Source organism: Sinocyclocheilus grahami, unplaced genomic scaffold, assembly GCF_001515645.1.
Source record: "Sinocyclocheilus grahami isolate Dianchi unplaced genomic scaffold, SAMN03320097.WGS_v1.1 scaffold569.1, whole genome shotgun sequence".
In the NCBI taxonomy this organism is placed as follows: Eukaryota; Metazoa; Chordata; class Actinopteri; order Cypriniformes; family Cyprinidae; genus Sinocyclocheilus; species Sinocyclocheilus grahami.
The window spans coordinates 151,343-169,428 of record NW_015505748.1 but is presented as its reverse complement, the minus strand read 5'-3'; the positions used below and the strand labels follow the sequence as shown (position 1 = coordinate 169,428).

The following is an 18,086-nucleotide window of genomic DNA, read 5'->3' as shown; positions in this document are numbered from 1 at the left end:
TATGCCACGGCTCCTCCGGCTTCTTTTAAACACACATTTATCTCCGCTTTAGGTCCTGCTCATGAATAAAGAGATCAATCCCCGCGAGCTGGACTTCCTGCTGCGCTACCCGGTGCAGCCGGGCTTGATGTCACCCGTCGACTTCCTGTCCAACCACTCCTGGGGAGGAATTAAAGTGAGTTACTCAGTGTAACGGTTTTAGTGAAGGACGTCAGTGTCTGTGTTGATCTTTGATTTGCTTTGCTCACGTCTCTCTATTATTCATTTGTACGAAAGGATGAAAATGTGGCCGCAGGGAGCAGAAGCATCATCATATTGCTGAACAAACTCTCTGTCCTCATCATATCTTAATATAGGTTAATTTGGCCTCTCAAACACGTTCACCAAATCTGCTCAAAAGCGAGATGAGCTTTAATGTCAGGAAAGCTGTTAGCTGAAGCTGACGTCAAGATGCTTTTTTTTGTTGCTGCTTTTGCTGAATAAATCACAATCCACATTCATGGTATGAAATCAGAAGCTCGGACATTCCACATGAGATCTTTGTGTTTTCAAATTTTTCATTTTTGGGTAAACTATTAATTTCTTATACTTCAACTATATACAGTAAATATTAGCTTTAATACTACTACTACTAATAACAACAACAGCTATTATTGTTAATAATAATAATAAATTAGCATTATTGTTGTTGTTGTTATTATTAAAGGTGGGGTAAGGGATTTCTGGTAGCCAATGTTGACAAACAAACACGCCCCTTCCCCAAAAGGGTATCGCCCCTATTTTGATAGCTCCGCCCCACACATACGTACGCAACCCAGGCAACGATTAGTTCTGTGAAACAAAGCAAAACCAATGTTACACCGTGTCTACACCAGACGCGAGTGGCGCGGCGCGACAAAATACTATAGAACTCATTATAATCAGTGATGCTGTGTACACTTCCCCGACAGAAAACTGCTGCTGCTGTGTTCTATTTATGACATATTGACACAAATTTCAAATGATTTTCAGTGGTCGCTTTGTCGCGTCCAGTGTAGAGTAGACTTTAGTCGCATAGACAACTGTCGCGTCTGGTGTAGACACGGTGTTACTCATCTATCGAGAAGAAACAAAGCAACCTCGGCGTCTGATCGCAGGCCTTACGCTCCTTGAGTTCTCTCCAGCGCTGGAAGGCTGATCCGATATTTACACAGGTCCTACTTCTTGCCTTATCGTAAGCCTTCTTTTGTTCCGAAGACGTTTTCCTCTTATGTTTTTTATCCGCCATCTCTATCTTTCTGTCGTCGCTTGGCTCGGCTAATGTCCATCCTCCTGTGCACTGAACGCTCTCTCCTCCGCATCATGAGTAGACACGCCCCTTACTGCTGATTGGCTACAAGTTTGTTTTGGTACTCAGCCTGACTCAGTTTTTGAAAAAATACATACCCCACCTTTAATATATGATAACACTTTAGTTTAGGGACCAATTCTCACTATTAACTAGTTGCTTGTTAGCATGCATATTACTAGCATATTGTCTGTTTATTAGCTCATTATAAAGCACATATTAATGCCGTATTCTGCATGACCATATTTTAGATCCTTGAAGCCCCGTTCACATCAAGAACGATAACTATAAAGATAACGATATTAGCGTCCACACCAGCGAACGATATCGTCTGTTTATTCCAAGCACACATGCGTCTGCTGCTTTAAATTCTTGAGCTAGTTACAGCAGGATGGATTCTGATTGGCTGTCAGTGTTTTATGGTTCATCAGCTGGGAAAAAATAGTTTTGAAAGTGATCACAACGATATCATTCCTCTGTATTGTTATCATTATAGTTGTGGTGTGAACTATGCTATTCTTTAATATTGAGAAAATTTTTTAGAACTATATCTTTATCGTTATCTTTATAGTTATCGTGCTTGGTGTGAACGGGCCTTAAATCCTACGCTATACCTAAATTTAACAACTACATTACTAACTATTAATATGCAGCAAATTATGAGTTTATTAAGGCAAAATCCTTAATAGTTAATAGTGAGAATTGGTCTCCTAACTAAAGTGTGACCCTATATATTGTTGTTGTTGTCTTTTGGGGTTGAACTGTTCCTATAATATTAGAATTTGTATATTTCTTCATCGTAGATGCTATTAGGAATAAATAGTAATTATACAGAAACCATCACTTAGTTTATTGTTTAAGTGCACTACTGTACATCTAGCAATTCCTGTCTCTTCTATTCTGTCTTGAAAACTTTTACCGCTTTCTAAACGACTAACTTCACCTTCAGTGCAAACCTTCAGAAGATTTCCTGCTGTTCTCCAGCACATCGTCAGCGATGGGAATGTAAATCTGATCTCATTTAAGAGTCCATGAGTCCGTAATGTGCTCAAATCTGCCATTAAGATATAGTGTTTCCCATAAGCAAGGCTTTCTGGGATTATGAGTCATCATCATTCTCCCGCCACTTTCGGCACCTTCGGGTCGAGCCGAGACTCCGTATGAAAGAATGGCGTATGTCACAGCGTTGTTCTTCCGAGAGGAGATAAATATAAGTGCGCAATAGGAAATCCTCTGTTCTGCTGCCTAAGCACTTCTGAAAGCCTGCGTTATGAAGAAACACGTTCATGTTTACTCAGCAGTTTGTGCCATAAAGACACTTTACTTTGTAGTTCGATTTGATTAGCGCTTTGACAATGTTGTATCTGAGCTCTTTATTCTGTCCAGGGCTTACATGTCTGTCATCATAATGTCTGATAAGATTGCACACCGTCCACTCAACAACGTGCAAAATAATGCATACTAAATGAGTCATACTTAAATTATTGATGAAACGCTTAGCTGAGACATCAGATATATATTCGGAAAGTCCCGCGGTGTGACATGCTAAACTCCAGCTTTTTGCGAAGTATTTTATAATTATTAAGCATGCCGCTTTTATGGCTTCATATTAATTCTGAGACAACGTGACATATTTGGACACCGCAGGACTATTTCACATAATCTGAAGTCCATAGACATATTGTGCATCAAGTGCCTTTTGAACCTTTTTCACTTCCGCTGGTTTTGTGTGGTATCTGTTATCAGTATTTTATCTCGTTAAGGATTTATTTAATAGAAAATGTGCTTATTTTATGGTGATGTTGTTTCAGGCTCTCAGTACGATGGAGGAGTTTCATAACCTGGACCGTGACATTGAAGGATCGGCTAAACGCTGGAAGAAATTTTCAGAGTCCGAGTGTCCGGAGAAAGAGAAGTTCCCTCAGGAGTGGAAGAACAAGACGTCGCTGCAGAGGCTGTGCATGATGAGAGCGCTACGGCCCGACAGAATGACCTACGCCGTCAGGTCAATCCGTCCTTCAGCGTCATACCTCAGTGTTTGCAGACATGTTTTCCCAGGAGTGTGTGAATTAGGGGTTGAACGACTTCTGATTTTTTCTAAATCAGATACAGATAAAGTAGCACAGTAAAGATTACATTAATATGAATGCATTAGTGAGAGCGATTGCGTGTGTGAATTTATTCTCCTGGCAGCATCTCTCTACTAGTAGTGAAGCTGTGGAATTTAGTTATTAAGAAATATATGCTTGAACTTTTCAGTTTCTAAGCTATTTTATTGAGAAATCACAGAACAGTGTTGACAATACATTTCCGCTCTGAATGGCTCTGTGCATGTGATGTACTCGCTACTGTCTGTAGCCTATGTGTGTGTGTTACAGTGCAGCAGTGCATTAGATTAGAACGGCGATTAACTTACCTGTGCAATAAGATGTTTAAAACGTGCATTCTCACGTTCAATTTCAAGCATCCAGTAATATAATCACACATGTATTGTGGAGCGCTTTCAGAGTATGCATTTATTTGTCATTTTAACTGTATGGAAACGGAGCGTAAATGTGGAAGTCCTTCAAAGATTTCTAATCCTGTTGCGCCCTCTATAGGACCAGCGACTAGTCGACGTCAAGCTTAAAGCGTTATGGCAGAGCATTGAAGTCGACTAGTCGGTGCAACCCCTAGTGTGAATCTGTGTTTTTGCTCAGCTGCATTCCTACAAAACATTTACTTCATTAACTGAAAAAATTGTTACAAAAAAAAAGTGTGAATCTACACCTTGAGTAAAGACTCATTTAGAGGTGCGGCTCAATAAGTGAGTCAGATGGTGATTCGATGAAGCTCTGATGAATTCAGTTCATTTAGTCAGACTGATTCAAATCGATAAGGGTCATTTGTTCATGAATCAGATCTCAATTGAATCTGTCCCAGAATCTTAGTCAGCCTAGTCAATGGATAGGAATTTTTTTTCTACATTATCTTTATATTTGCTCACTCCTGCTTTATATATTTAGTAGTTCTGTGTTTCTACAGTCCATGATGCTTGGCCTTTAGGGAGACAATGGCAGTGTTAATATAATAAGACAGCACAGGCCGGTGTCAAATGCCGAGTTCACACTGCACGATTTTCAAAGACGTCGCATCACTGGTTTCACACTGAATGACTATCTGGGGTAGCATTCAGTTGTTGCTGTGTATCACACTGCACGATGGAACGACGACAGGAGGTTACACACTGCATGACTTTACAATAGGAATCGCCGACAGCTCTGTCTGGTGCAGGGTTGCCAGGTTTTCGCTACAAAACCCGCCTAATTACTACTCACAACTAGCCTGAAAATAGCCCAATTGCTTTTGAGGGGGTCCCCCAGTAAAAATTGCATTCAGGGGGGGTAAAATACACATTTTTTTGGCGGGGTTCTCTTAGTACAATTCACATTCCAGGGCCTAAATATCACGTTATTGGGGTCGCTTCAACCTGCTGACATTAAAAAAAACCTGCGGCAATCTTGGATTTGGCAACACTGGTCCGCAAACTACGTTTCATTTAACTCCTCCCCGAACTTCCCGCTGCCCTGTATCTTGGTCTCTCATTGGCTGTAGGTCATCGCCGATGTGTTTTTCAGTCAGAACTCATTGCACACAGCAGGATTGTGAATCGCCGACGTGTCTGCGATTCCCTCAGATCGCGTCTTTGATAATTCACACTGCCTGATTGTCACTCGCGGGAACGAGCACCGATCTGCCTCTGATTTCAGGCATTTGTTGGCGATTTCGCAAAACCTGTCGGCGAGTGAAAAATCGGGCATAAAATAATCAGTTTCCACAGATGTGCTGACTTTGTGCTCTTTGTATGATCATAATGAGTTTGAAAAAGCCAAGTACGATTCTTTCACCCTTCAGAGATTTTGTGGAGGAGAAGCTGGGCAGCAAGTACGTGATGGGGCGCTCGCTGGACTTTGCCGTGTCATATGAGGAGTCTGGAGCCGCCACACCCATGTTCTTCATCCTGTCCCCTGGAGTCGACCCGCTGAAGGATGTGGAGAAACATGGTACAGATGCATGTGATCTCCAAATGAAGACCATTTACATAATTTCCCCAAAATGCTGCAGTAATCGCCTGTGATTTTAAAGCTAAGGTGTCATTTTGGCATTTTCAAAATGAGCCTGTTAAGATCAGCAGATACCTACAATCCAGACCAATACATTTTGTGTATTTGCTGTCTTAAACTAAACTTAATGTGTTTGAGAGAGTCTGTTGGTGTAAGCAGGCTAATTACTGTGTCCAGACTTTTCCTCAAAGGCCAATTTGAAGGTTTATTGATAGTCTTGCTCTGTTTGTCCATGAATGACTGAGTGTGAGTGATCAGATTAAATACGACTAATCAGATCACACACCAGGCAATTACTGACCACACACAGAACACCTCACATGACTTCATATCTGACTGTCTGTTTTGTCCTTGAATAACATCCTTCAGGAAGAAAACTGGGATATACGTTCGACAACAGAAATTTCCACAACGTTTCGCTGGGCCAGGGGCAGGAGGTGGTGGCAGAACAGGCTCTGGATCTGGCTGCGAAAGAGGGGCACTGGGTCATTTTACAGGTAAAACACACAACAAACTGCAGTTAAACCACCTCAAATCACACAGTTCTTCCTCAGGTCATTACTAAAACACGTGAAGATCATCATAATCAGACCCACAGGTCTGGAGCCAGTTCAGAAAACTTAAACCATAAAAACATTCATTACTTGAAATAAAATAAATATCTAAAATAAAAAAATGCCCCCCACTGTCCAATAAAAACGTGCAATACCCAACACTATTTATATATATTTAGAGTAACGTAACTTTTATTTACATTCCCTTATATACTTGTATATAGCAATATATCTATACATATAATGTCCATTTCCTTTTTTGTCTGTTATTTATATGAAATTCCTAACATAAGCTCGGGTAGACCTAATCATTCAATCCTGTCAGTTATCGCTATGAGCGTATATAAACAGCAGTCATTGTACTGTTCCAGCAACAATTCTTCCAGAATTCCTCTATTTCCTTTATTTCTCCATCACATACAGTACGTGAAAAAAATTAGGTCGGGTTCTAACTCAGAGCTTGAGCCGAGCATTGGGTTCGAGCCTCCTTTGAGGACAGCAAGCCAAGTTCGTTTATCATTATCTTGCAGGACTGAATGGGCAGGAAATTATTCATTCATTCATTTATTCATTATCTTATTACATTTGTCTTAATTGTTGTCATTCTAAGGCTATGGCCACACGAAGCCAGAGCTTTCCCTATCCGATCTTTTTTTCCCCCTCGTCTCAAGAAATATCTGCGTCTACGCGAAACCGACACAAAACGATGTAGTATACATGCCAGACCAGTATGTGGCACTGTAATTCTGCCACAGAGATACACTAAAAACAGACAAGAAGACTTGGACTATGTGTATAAACCTTGTGCGCGGTATACAAACGAACATTGAACAATACATTTATTAATCTGTGTCAATGTTAGTTAATAAAAAGACAATCGTTCAGTGTTTGTTTTTGTTGCTGTTGCTGTTACGTGACGTAGCGGTGTCTGACTAGGGGCGAGACGTGGGCTGATGACGTCATCGTTTCAGAAAATATATGGATTCGCTGTCCACACGAAAACGCAAGGGTGCCGTTTTCAGATTTATCCACTCTGGGACCCGGTTTCAAAAAATATTGGTTTCACTCTCCAAAAATTCCGGATCCATGTGGACGCAACACCTATACGATACAAAATGTATGTGTATACAGCTAAAAGTCAAAGTCTATAGTCTAATTCTGTGCACTGGAAGCTGAAGACAGATTCCTCGTGTGTGTAAGCATAGATGGTAATAAGTCTAATTCTGATTCTAAATCTTTAAAATGAATATGAAAAAGCAAAGTGCAGACATAAAAACTATTCAAAATATTGAACGTGTTTCATGAAAACTATAATAGCATCTCATTTATTCTAAAATAACACTGGCCTGGATGGCAGTGGTGGAGTGATGCTGTACAGTTATAGTAAAGTACACCAGATTGTGATAACCTGCTGCATCCTTCAACCTGACACTGTTCACATTGCATTCAGCAGTTTCCTGATGTGCATCATTCTTTGGTGAATCGTCATGTACTTTCCCCCTAAATGTGTAAACCAGTGCGGTATGACGGTAGCGTGTCTCAGATGAAGAATGCTGCTTGTGCATTAGCACTTAACTGGCAAAGCAAATGTCTGGCCAGCGTGTGCCTCCCGGCTGATTAATGACATGTTGTGCTGTGCTGGGAGAGAGAAATGCCCCACACTCACACCGCCGCTGCCGCCAGCCCACGGAGGCAAACAGCCGCACTCCACTAATGAGTCCATTAGAGCGCCGCCATTTAATTCCAATGTCACTGTGAAGACAGCGTCCACTCGGCCACTGCTGCTCATTACACATATTAGTCTGGACGCCGTCCAACAGCCACCCAAATGTACAAATTGGCCATATGGGCGTGGTTTGATTAAAAAAACACACTCGTGATCAATATGTCAAGAAAACAAGGAGGGCGATGGTCTGAATTCAGATGTTTGCGATACGGACGTCTCTCATCTAAATAAACGTGCTGCATCATTGAACGCACAGGAATGAGGCTCCTGCGCAGAATCACAATGACTTATCGACAGGGATGAAACGGCAGCAGAATGTGAACATCTTTACTTGAAATCCTCCGGCTGATCCGCCGCACGCTGTGCTGATCAGAAGCGCGCTATTTAATAGTCTAATTCGATAGATTCCCATCTCCGTACGGCCTTCCCACAATCTTCATCTGTCGTCTCATCTCCTGTTGCAGTCCAATTATGAATTCAGACTCGGGCTGGGAGACGGCGGGTCAATGGAAAGTTCCCCTCCAGTGAAGGTTAATTATATTGCAGCACATGGGGTCCCGGCCAGCAGAAATGCAGAAATCCACTCACTGTAGAGAGGCAATCAATCGCTAATACTAGAGCAGAAAATCCTCAGTCCTGGGAATCAAGTGGCTTACAGTGACCCGAGGCCCCCTCCCGCTAGAAATGTACCCTTTTAGATACACAATGAGTAGAGACCTGGAGAGCAAGGTGAATTCGCTCAGGGACGACTATTACTTGAAAAGCGGCTGCCAGGATAGTGTTTAACTTTAATGGCTTTTCTGGAAGGAATATGCCGCATTCAGCCAGCTGTTATCAGGCTTTACGGGCAGATTCAGCAGGAAGACCAGTTACAACAGACATGCTGTATGAGGGAACAAATCCGTTGAAATAATGAAATTATGACTCACTGTGAAGTACAGTCACATCAGCTGTGCATCTATCCTATACAAATTATAGGATAGACTTCATAATTGGAGTGAATTAAAATGAATGTCAGAATGTCATTGTTTTCAGTGAGAATCAAATCACCTCCTAAAGAAACCACAAAACATGAAGGCATCTTCGTATTTTACACATTGGATGTGCCTGAGAAATCGTCTGCACTTTTCAGTTTCAGACACAGCCAACGACAGAGATCTCACCTGGGATAGTAAAAACTGCAGATGGCTCTGAAGCTTTTAGCTGCTGTTTCGTCTCAGAGACACATTAAGTCTGTCTGTGCTCTGGAGAAAGAAAGCCTAAATTTGTGTTGACAAGCTAAAAGTTAAAGCGGCACTTTGTTTTGTGGAGGCTTTCAGCTCATCCTTGGTACTTTCAAGTCATTTCCAGCCAATTGCAATATTGATATCATTTAGAGGTTTATGTTCTTTCATTTAAATCTTTCTGTGAATCAATAGCGCTGTTATAGTGATTTTAACACTGTGACAGTTCATTCAGCACAATGATATATTCTGCAGATAACAGCATTAAGGAGGTAATCGTTTGTGCTCCTGCATTATCAGTCATTGTTATTTTCATGGCGCAGTTGTTTTTGTAACCAGTTTCTGTTTTATGCATTAGATTTTTAACAAAATGCAAAACATTGTAATTTAGAGCTTAAGACAGTACTAAAGACATGCAAGACATGATACTTTACATGTATAGAAAAAGGATTTTTACATCCCATTTACAAAAGCCGTACTGACAAGTAACAGCATACAGCACGATAATGCTTCAGGGAATTGCTTGTTGTTTAAATTGCGACTTCTGGTTGGCTGTTTTCTAAACTAGAATATCCACTTGGTGGCTAAATGGCTGGGAATGCTGGAGAAGAAGCTGGAGCAGCATGCAGAGGGAAGCCACCTGAACTTCAGGGTGTTCGTCAGTGCGGAGCCGTCCTCCTCGCCCGATGGCCACATTATCCCACAGGGCATCCTGGAGAACTCCATCAAGATCACCAATGAGCCGCCCATGGGCATGCATGCCAACCTGCACAAAGCCCTGGACAACTTCAACCAGGTAGAGCGACCTGTACACGTTCACACCGCTCCAATAACACACGATGCAGCTACTACACGGTCCTATAGGCAGCTATTATATTATGGTAAATTCATTCATAAATATTATTGTTTTTGGTGACAATGACATTTTACAACCTGAACTAATATTGCCCTGTCATAAAACCAATGATCTAATATTTTAAGACATGTATTGACCTTGACACAGTCTTGAGGCTCTGCAGGGGTTTGATTGATTGATTGATTGATTGATTTTATGTTTCTTCAGTTTTTTTCTCAAATATAAATAAGCATTGATATTAGGACAGTTGTATCACTCTGGCATTTCTGTCTTCATGCCATGTGAAATATACCAAAATGTCCATTATAGAAAATGTGTGTTCAAGTCACTGTATATGAATTGCATTTCTATTGCATTTTTGAATAATGCAGGGGTAAAAGTGTCATTTTATTAACCCATGTCATGTTTTCTGTAAAGTCGCATAAATCCAAATTGTGCTGCTTTGTTTATCTTGGATCTAGTTAATACAATAGTGGCCATCTGCGGGGCCTGTTTTGCTTGTTATGAGAGAGTCTCTGTTTGCGGTGCTTCTGCTAATTAAAATTCTGCATGTGTTATCGACGAACCCAATCCGTGGCGTGACTTTCCAGCTCACTCTAGGCTGATTTAGTGTGCCGATGACTATCTGCCAGATCAGTGCTGCAGCAACACTCGTACTGTAGCTTTCTAGGAGGTTTCCTCCGCCAAACGAGTCGTATTCTAGTCATGTACGCACCTCGAAAGTAAATCAATGGCAGAGAAAAAGGCCTAAACAGCTCTCAAACTCTAGTAAGCAGCAATAATCCAGAAAATGACAGCTACTTTCATATTGACCTTTTTAGCTGTCCTGGCAAAGAGCAGAGTCAATTGCTTCCTGTTGGCATTGTCAAATTCAGGGCTAATGGAAATTATTTTTAACTCTTCATGATTGGTTTGATTGTGACGAGCCATTAAACGTAGCTATGGAGATTCTGTAGACAGATCGCTGGTGTCGCGTGCAGAATGTTAATGGATCAGAGCTTCAACTCCTCCTGTTCTATTATTAAAGCTCCTTTAAAAAGTCCTTCAAGGTCAGCCGCACCAGCACAGCGACATATAAGAGCTTACACCACTGGAGATATATTCATAAGCAGAGGATATTTGTTAAACGGCATTATTGGGTTTCTTGTGCAAACAAACGAATCCCATGAGGTGGAGATGCCATTTGGACGTCAACCCCCCACACACACACACACTGATTGAAGTTGTTTCAAATAATGAGCCCGGCGATGAAAGCTCTGACAAGCAGTGACAATTAAAAAGGAATCTCAGCTCCTAAATATATTGGAATGGAGTCATTCTTTTGTCTGTCCTAATGCCTGGTGTCCACTGGGAACGCTGACAATGAAAGAACAACGCAAAGGTTTTTACTTTCTACGCTTTCTCTTTGTTCTCCGGTCGGAGCTTGTTGGCAGAATGTGAAGCCTGATACCGATGTGTCCTAATTGACAGGATACTCTGGAGATGTGTGCCCGCGAGAACGAGTTCAAAAGCATCCTCTTCGCCCTGTGTTACTTCCACGCGGTGGTGGCGGAGCGGAGGAAGTTCGGCCCTCAGGGCTGGAACCGGAGTTACCCATTCAACACCGGAGACCTGACCATCTCCGTCAACGTGCTCTACAACTATCTGGAGGCCAACACCAAGGTGAGAGAAGCAGAGTTTATTTATGTGAGTGCACTTATTGAACTAGGGAGAGTGAAATGCCTGCTGACATCCGCTGTGTTAAAAGAGACTGATGTGGGTCTGGAGCATGTGTAATTACTCACCCACACCTACACAACAACCTGCTCCCAATTTAATATTCATGCCCTTCATTGCACCCAGCAATTAAGCACCACTGCTTGCTTTTATGGCAAAAACCCAGTGCTAAAGAGCTATGGACTCGATCACCATTTCCTGAAGGAAATAGCAGTGCGAGGCAGCAGAGCAGTGTTAGATACGTTTGGTTCAGTGTAATGATGCGTTAAAGCCATTGTCATGATTCTCAGCAAGCGTCATGTTTCACTCGAGTGCTGCTTATGACTACAGCTATAAATGCTTTAAATATATGCTAGGACAACACCAATCACAAAACATCAATTACAGGCATACTTCAGTATGCAAATGTAGCTGTTGGTTACATTTTGATTACTGAATAAGTCATTGGGAGGTTTTCAAACCTTTAAAGAAATAGTTCACCCAAAAATTCTAAATGAGTAAGCATATCCAGCCTTATGTTTTACATAGACTGAAAGTCAATAGTAATTCATACTGCCAAGATCCAAAATGGACAAATAAAAATGCACTATATTCCAACAGCAGGGGATCATCAGTGAACTATGACTTACATTTCCATCTGGGTTCAGAAGGCTTGGAATATAGTGTGCAGTCATATAGACTGATTGTATGGTCTTTTTTAGGAGTATAAACAGTGTTGGGGAACATTCCTTTTAAAAATAATGCATTACAATATTGCATTACTCCATCGAATAGTTACTTTGTTACTTTTTATGGAAAGTAATGCATTGCGTTATTTCTGCGTTACTTTTTGTCATCTGGGCTGGGTTTGCTTATTTGTTTTTTAATAACAAAAAAACCCCTAAAAACTATATTTTTGGCTAGATGATGGAGGGAGAGCTGTATCTGGCACCCGGCTTCCGTCTGCCGGGAAACACTGATTACAACGGCTATCATCAGGTAAAGAGTTTCACCAACCCTGGCCAGTCTTGTATATCCAGATCTGTGGGACATAAAGCTGTGGGCGTGAGTGTGTCATATCAGTAATGATCGCAGTGATATGGTCAGATGGTTAGAATCTGATGGAAGTGCAGTAATGGGTCACTACATCTGGGGTCAGACTGGGACCTGTGAACAGCTTGGGTTTCTATGGAAATTTAAGACAAAACTAAATGATTTAACTTTTTTTTTTTCTGGGCTGTCAAAGTTATATATAAAAATTTATAAAAGATGTCAAGTTAAGTATTCATCACATAATATTTTCATAATTTATTTTGACTTTAGAACAGGGACATTATAAAATGGTTTTATTTTGGAAACAACATGTTGTCTTGATGTTTTTCTTCTGCCTTTATACTGAATTTATGAAGGGGATCATTATATGATGTAAAACCCTGACACTAGATGGACTAGGCAAGTGTATATGCGACACTGGACCACAAAACCAGTCATAAGGGTCAATTTTTTTAAATTGAGATTTATGCATCATCTGAATAAATACACTTTCCATTGATGTATGGTTTGTTAGGATCGGACAATATTTGGCCGAGATACAACTATTTGAAAATCTGGAATCTCAGGGTGCAAAAAAATCTAAATATTGAGAAAATCACTTTTAAAGTTGTCCAAATTAAGTCCTTAGCAATGCATATTACTAATCAAAATTTACGTTTTGATATATTTACAGTAGGAAATTTACAAAATATCTTCACGGAACATGATCTTTACTTAATATCCTAATGATTTTTGGCATAAAAGAAAAATCGATCATTTTGACCCATACAATGTATTGTTGGCTATTACTACAAATATACCCGTGCGACTTATGACTGGTTTTGTGCTCCAGGGTCACATATGTTATGCTGTTACTGTTATACTTATAGATATGTATAGGCAGATGCCCTATTAGCGGCTGTTTCTATGGGCATCCGCCATATCGGAATGGTCAAACCCGGTCCGTGCACACTCAAGAGCAAATTGCCTGTATACATATATCTGCAATAGACTTATATAGGCCTAGCAGATTATTTTGCTAAACTAACACAATACAAAAAGATGAAGCCGTTAGCTAACACGACATTTAAAAGGTACAATAGTTTTATAAACCTGTAATATTAAGTTAATACGTATTAAAAACGCAAACCAACACATTGTTACCTGTGAAACTTTATTCTATTTCTTTGGGAATTTAAGTTTTAGTGGTTCTTACAATGAGAGGCTGCGCAATGTTGTGACATCTTGAAATTCATTTATGTTTTGTGAGTGACGGCACATTAACCGTTCCAAGATGGCAGACGCGTCAATGTTTCTGGAGCGGTCGAATGTGTCATCTATCTATACATATCTATGGTTATACTGTGATATACTGATAATATACTGTAGGTGCCTGGGTTCAAAACCTGCCATATTTTAACTTGCTTATGTAGCCAGCGATCCTCAGCTTTCATAATTTGACAATAACCCCTTTTGTTTTCCAAAAAGCCATACGAGTTTGGAGCGACAGGATGGTGAGTAAATGTACATTAGAATCATCTGTGTAATTGAAGATTGTCTGTGGAAAGAGAGTGATGCCACACCGTTCAAAGTTGCATCCCAAATGCCTGTTAAGATAACTGAGTTTGAATGACACTTCTGAGCGTTTAATGACATTTTGTGTGATTGACACGTTGCTCTCTCACATCTCCTGCATGTGTCAGCAGCCCGGATTAGAACACTGCTAATAAACAAAGCCTCTTTTCTGTCATCCTGTCAAGTATCTGGGATGCTGGGTCATGCATGGCCAATATTTTGGCGCTAACAGTAAAACAATACATTAGGGTTCATCATTAGGATTGAAGGCTCGTGTTGGTTTGTGTTTGTGTGAATGTCTGCTGTGGTCTCTCATCTGCACTGCTTTTAAATCGTCACACAGACACATCATAGACGAGAGGCCCAGTGGACTCGATGAATGTGTCTTCATGTTTGATGTGTAGTCCAGTCTAATGATGATCGCAGCACCACTTCATTACAGCTGCACACCTCATCCCCTCTCTCTGGATCTGTTTCAGTACATAGATGGTGCTCTTCCACCCGAGTCCCCGTACCTATATGGCCTGCACCCGAACGCAGAGATCGGCTTCCTCACGCAGACGTCAGAGAAGCTCTTCCGCACCGTGCTGGAAATGCAGCCCAGAGACGGAGGATCGGGAGAAGGAACATCCGGATCACGCGACGAGAAGGTTCTGGAGAAACGCTCACATTCGATTGAAAAACACTTTCACCCAATTATTTAGCTACAATTTGTAATAGTATGAAAAGGGGAAGGGAAACATTAATATTTCAAAGTATTGCAGTATTTTACCTCTTGATACTGTATCGATGTTCTCACAGCAAAAAAAAATTAATACTTCTTGTTAAATATTCCACATGAATGTTTTGAGGGAAAAGGAGATGAACACACACTGAATTTCTATTTGATCCAAATCCAAACTCAGAACAAGCTAAAAATATACTTGTACAGGGGCGTCTAGTTTCCACTGGGGAAACTGAAACTAGCAAGTACAACCCCACAATATTTATACCACGGTTAATGGAAACGTGTAGAATTATACATTAATTATATTCATTGTGTTTAGAGATTTTATGATAAGCGCTATATTCCCATCTGAAACATGCAACTAGGACCAATCATCTGCACAAAATGACTGAAGACCAGTTTAATTTTGCATGGGTAGCGTGCAAATCTTTGTACAGGCTGTTCAGCGTGTTTCAAACGGGTAAAAAATGTGCAATATGCAACCCATTTGAATTCTAGGAATAATTTACTACTTACAAAAGGAGAATGGATAAGAACAAACATCTAAATTAACCACACAACCTAAAAAGACAGACGAGAAGAAGAAAGACCTTTTAAACTACTGATGACCACACTAGAATTTACCACGGTATAGTGTACAGTAGTAACTAGTTACTGTGGTAAATTTTGACTTAGCATGATGATGCATGTTTTCTTCAGATGTTGTAGCTATATTTTCTAAATGTATAGGCTGCTATTTTTCATAATACTATCGATTTAAAACAGAAATACAGTAAAAGTAAGCATAGTAATGAGTAGCCATCAATGTTCTTAACTGTAATCAAAGTCTTACTGCTGTAAAAGCTACATTTAAAGGGTTAGTTCACCCAAAAATGAAAATGGGCTTGTGTTTTACTCACCCTCGAAGCATCCTAGGTGTATATGACTTTCTTCTTTCAAACGAATCCAGTCGGAGTTATATTAAAAATTGTCCTGGCTCTTCCAAGCGCTATCATTGCAGTCAGCGGGTGTTGCAGTTGAATAGTCCACAAGTCGTCAAATAAAGTGCACGCATTCATAATAAAATGTGCCTCACGTGGCTCCGGGGGGTGAGTAAAGGCCTTCTGTAGTGAATCCATGCGTTTTTATAAGAAAAATATCCATATTTCAAATGTAATAAACACTTTTATATCACTTCCGCCAACTGTCGTATGCGGAAGCCGTGCCGGCGGATGACGTAACACGTCGGCGTTGCGTGATAAGTGACGAACGCAGAGAGACAACAAAATAAAACGCCGGTTATGAATTAGAAGTACAAACCGAAGATTTGCAAAGAAAAATGTCAGAGGATTTCGATTTAAGCCAAGAGGAGACTGGTTTTCCTTTGCTAAAGTAAGGAAACTTTGCTTCTTTTGCTCCTGTAAACAAACTCGTGAGACTAGCATATCTCAGAGGCGCGCTGCGCATGCATGCTGCATCATCCGCCTGAACGCCTTCCGCGTATGACAGATAACAGAAGTGAGAGAAGAGTGTTTATTACGTTTGAAATATGGATTTTTTTCTTACAAAAATGCATGGATTCACTACAGAAGGCCTTTACTCACCCCCGGGGTGAGGCACATTTTATTATGAATGCGCGCGCTTTATTTGACGACTTGTGGACTGTTCAACTGCAACACCCGCTGACTGCAATGATAGAGCTTGGAAGAGCCAGGACAATTTTTAATATAACTCCGACTGGATTCGTCTGAAAGAAGAAAGTCATATACACCTAGGATGCTTTGAGGGTGAGTAAAACAAAGCCAATTTTCATTTTTGGGTGAACTAACCTTTTAAATAATTACAAGAACTATGGGACATTTTCATAAGTAATCCAGCGTCTGGGCCTTCATGAATTATTGACCAAACAATCAATTTTCCCAGTTATGTTATAAACCAGCTTTGCATGTGTGAACGATACTACAAAAGACCATTTTATAAAAAATAAAAAAAAGAGCACATCTCAGAGTCTCCATGTTAAATTGAACCTCATTATACTCTCAGAGTGTGAATGTGCTTTCGGTAAGGGTCGCGGTGATCACATCGTCATGTCAGGAGACAGACTTTGAACGGCCCTCGTGTCTGAAGATCTTAAACTCTGCTCATTTCCCAGCAGCGGCTGCTTTCAGAGGCTTCTGACTTTTAAGAGATTAGATATGGGAGTCGTGGAGGAGTGCTTGAATGCATTATGACAGCTGACCTTTTTTAGTTAAGAGATTGGGATTTGTAAGCAATGAGCGCTTTGCATTAACTCCTCATGTATCTGACATAGACAAATTGATCTGCTGAGAGGACCGCGATTAAAGAGCCCAGACCGAGCTGTCAGGTTTACGTTCACGTGCTGATTGTCATGTTTAATATATTTGTTCATTATTGTTAGTATTTATTCTATTGAATCCTTCTCATCCTAACCGTGTTTCTGTGCTCAGAGAAGAGATCTGTCCCTAAGCAGTAATACCTTCATTAATAACATGATCGGACTTATTAGATGATTGCATTTCCTGCAGGCTAATTGAATACTTGATTCATCCTGCAAACAATCATTTCCTCTGTGTGCAATGTTCTGATTTACCAATAATGTTTCCTCGGTAAATTAGTCAGCCAAGAAAGATAAAAACACTAATGCTAATGAAAAAAATGACTAACATTTACTAATTACCAACCTATAATCTTTCTGTAAAATTTGAATCAATGGATGACGCATTTACAAAGCGGCATACTTTAAGGGAGTGATTTGAGTGTTCAGCGTGATGGATTGATGAGAGCAGTCGCTGACGTGTGTTTGTGTGTCCAGGTGAAAGCGGCGCTTGATGAGATCCTTGAGAAGCTTCCGGAGGAGTTCAACTTGGCGGAGATGATGGGGAAGGTGGAGGAGAGGACGCCGTATATCGTTGTGGCGTTCCAGGAGTGTGAGCGCATGAATTTCCTGACACAAGAGATCAAACGCTCTCTAAAAGAGCTCAGTCTAGGCCTGAAGGTTAGACACACACACACACACACACACACACATGAACATACTACTGTGCATAAATACACGGAGACACACACACGCACATGTAACTGAATGGCTTGCTGTTGTAGAGTTTCCAAGCCCTTTTGTCTGCTGCTATACGGATCTCATCACCACATCAAATGCTGATCAGGTGGCTGAATGATTTTTATGCCATATTATTAAAATCTGATATGCAGTCAGTTATTGCTTTCTTCGCACACCTGCTAGAATGACACATCCGTCTCTTTCCTGGTGCTT

The 18,086-nt window shown here is 40.7% G+C and overlaps 1 protein-coding gene across 1 annotated transcript in view; it reads left to right on the top strand.

Annotated features, from left to right (window-relative positions):
- The window catches only part of dnah9 (dynein, axonemal, heavy chain 9), a 103,198-nt gene that overhangs the window by 78,912 nt on the left and 6,200 nt on the right, over positions 1 to 18,086 (top strand). The window contains 9 exon segments of the mRNA XM_016239573.1: positions 53 to 175; positions 3,139 to 3,332; positions 5,222 to 5,370; positions 5,800 to 5,927; positions 9,502 to 9,729; positions 11,260 to 11,451; positions 12,409 to 12,483; positions 14,571 to 14,741; positions 17,631 to 17,813. Coding sequence (XP_016095059.1) covers positions 53 to 175; positions 3,139 to 3,332; positions 5,222 to 5,370; positions 5,800 to 5,927; positions 9,502 to 9,729; positions 11,260 to 11,451; positions 12,409 to 12,483; positions 14,571 to 14,741; positions 17,631 to 17,813 — 1,443 coding nt within the window.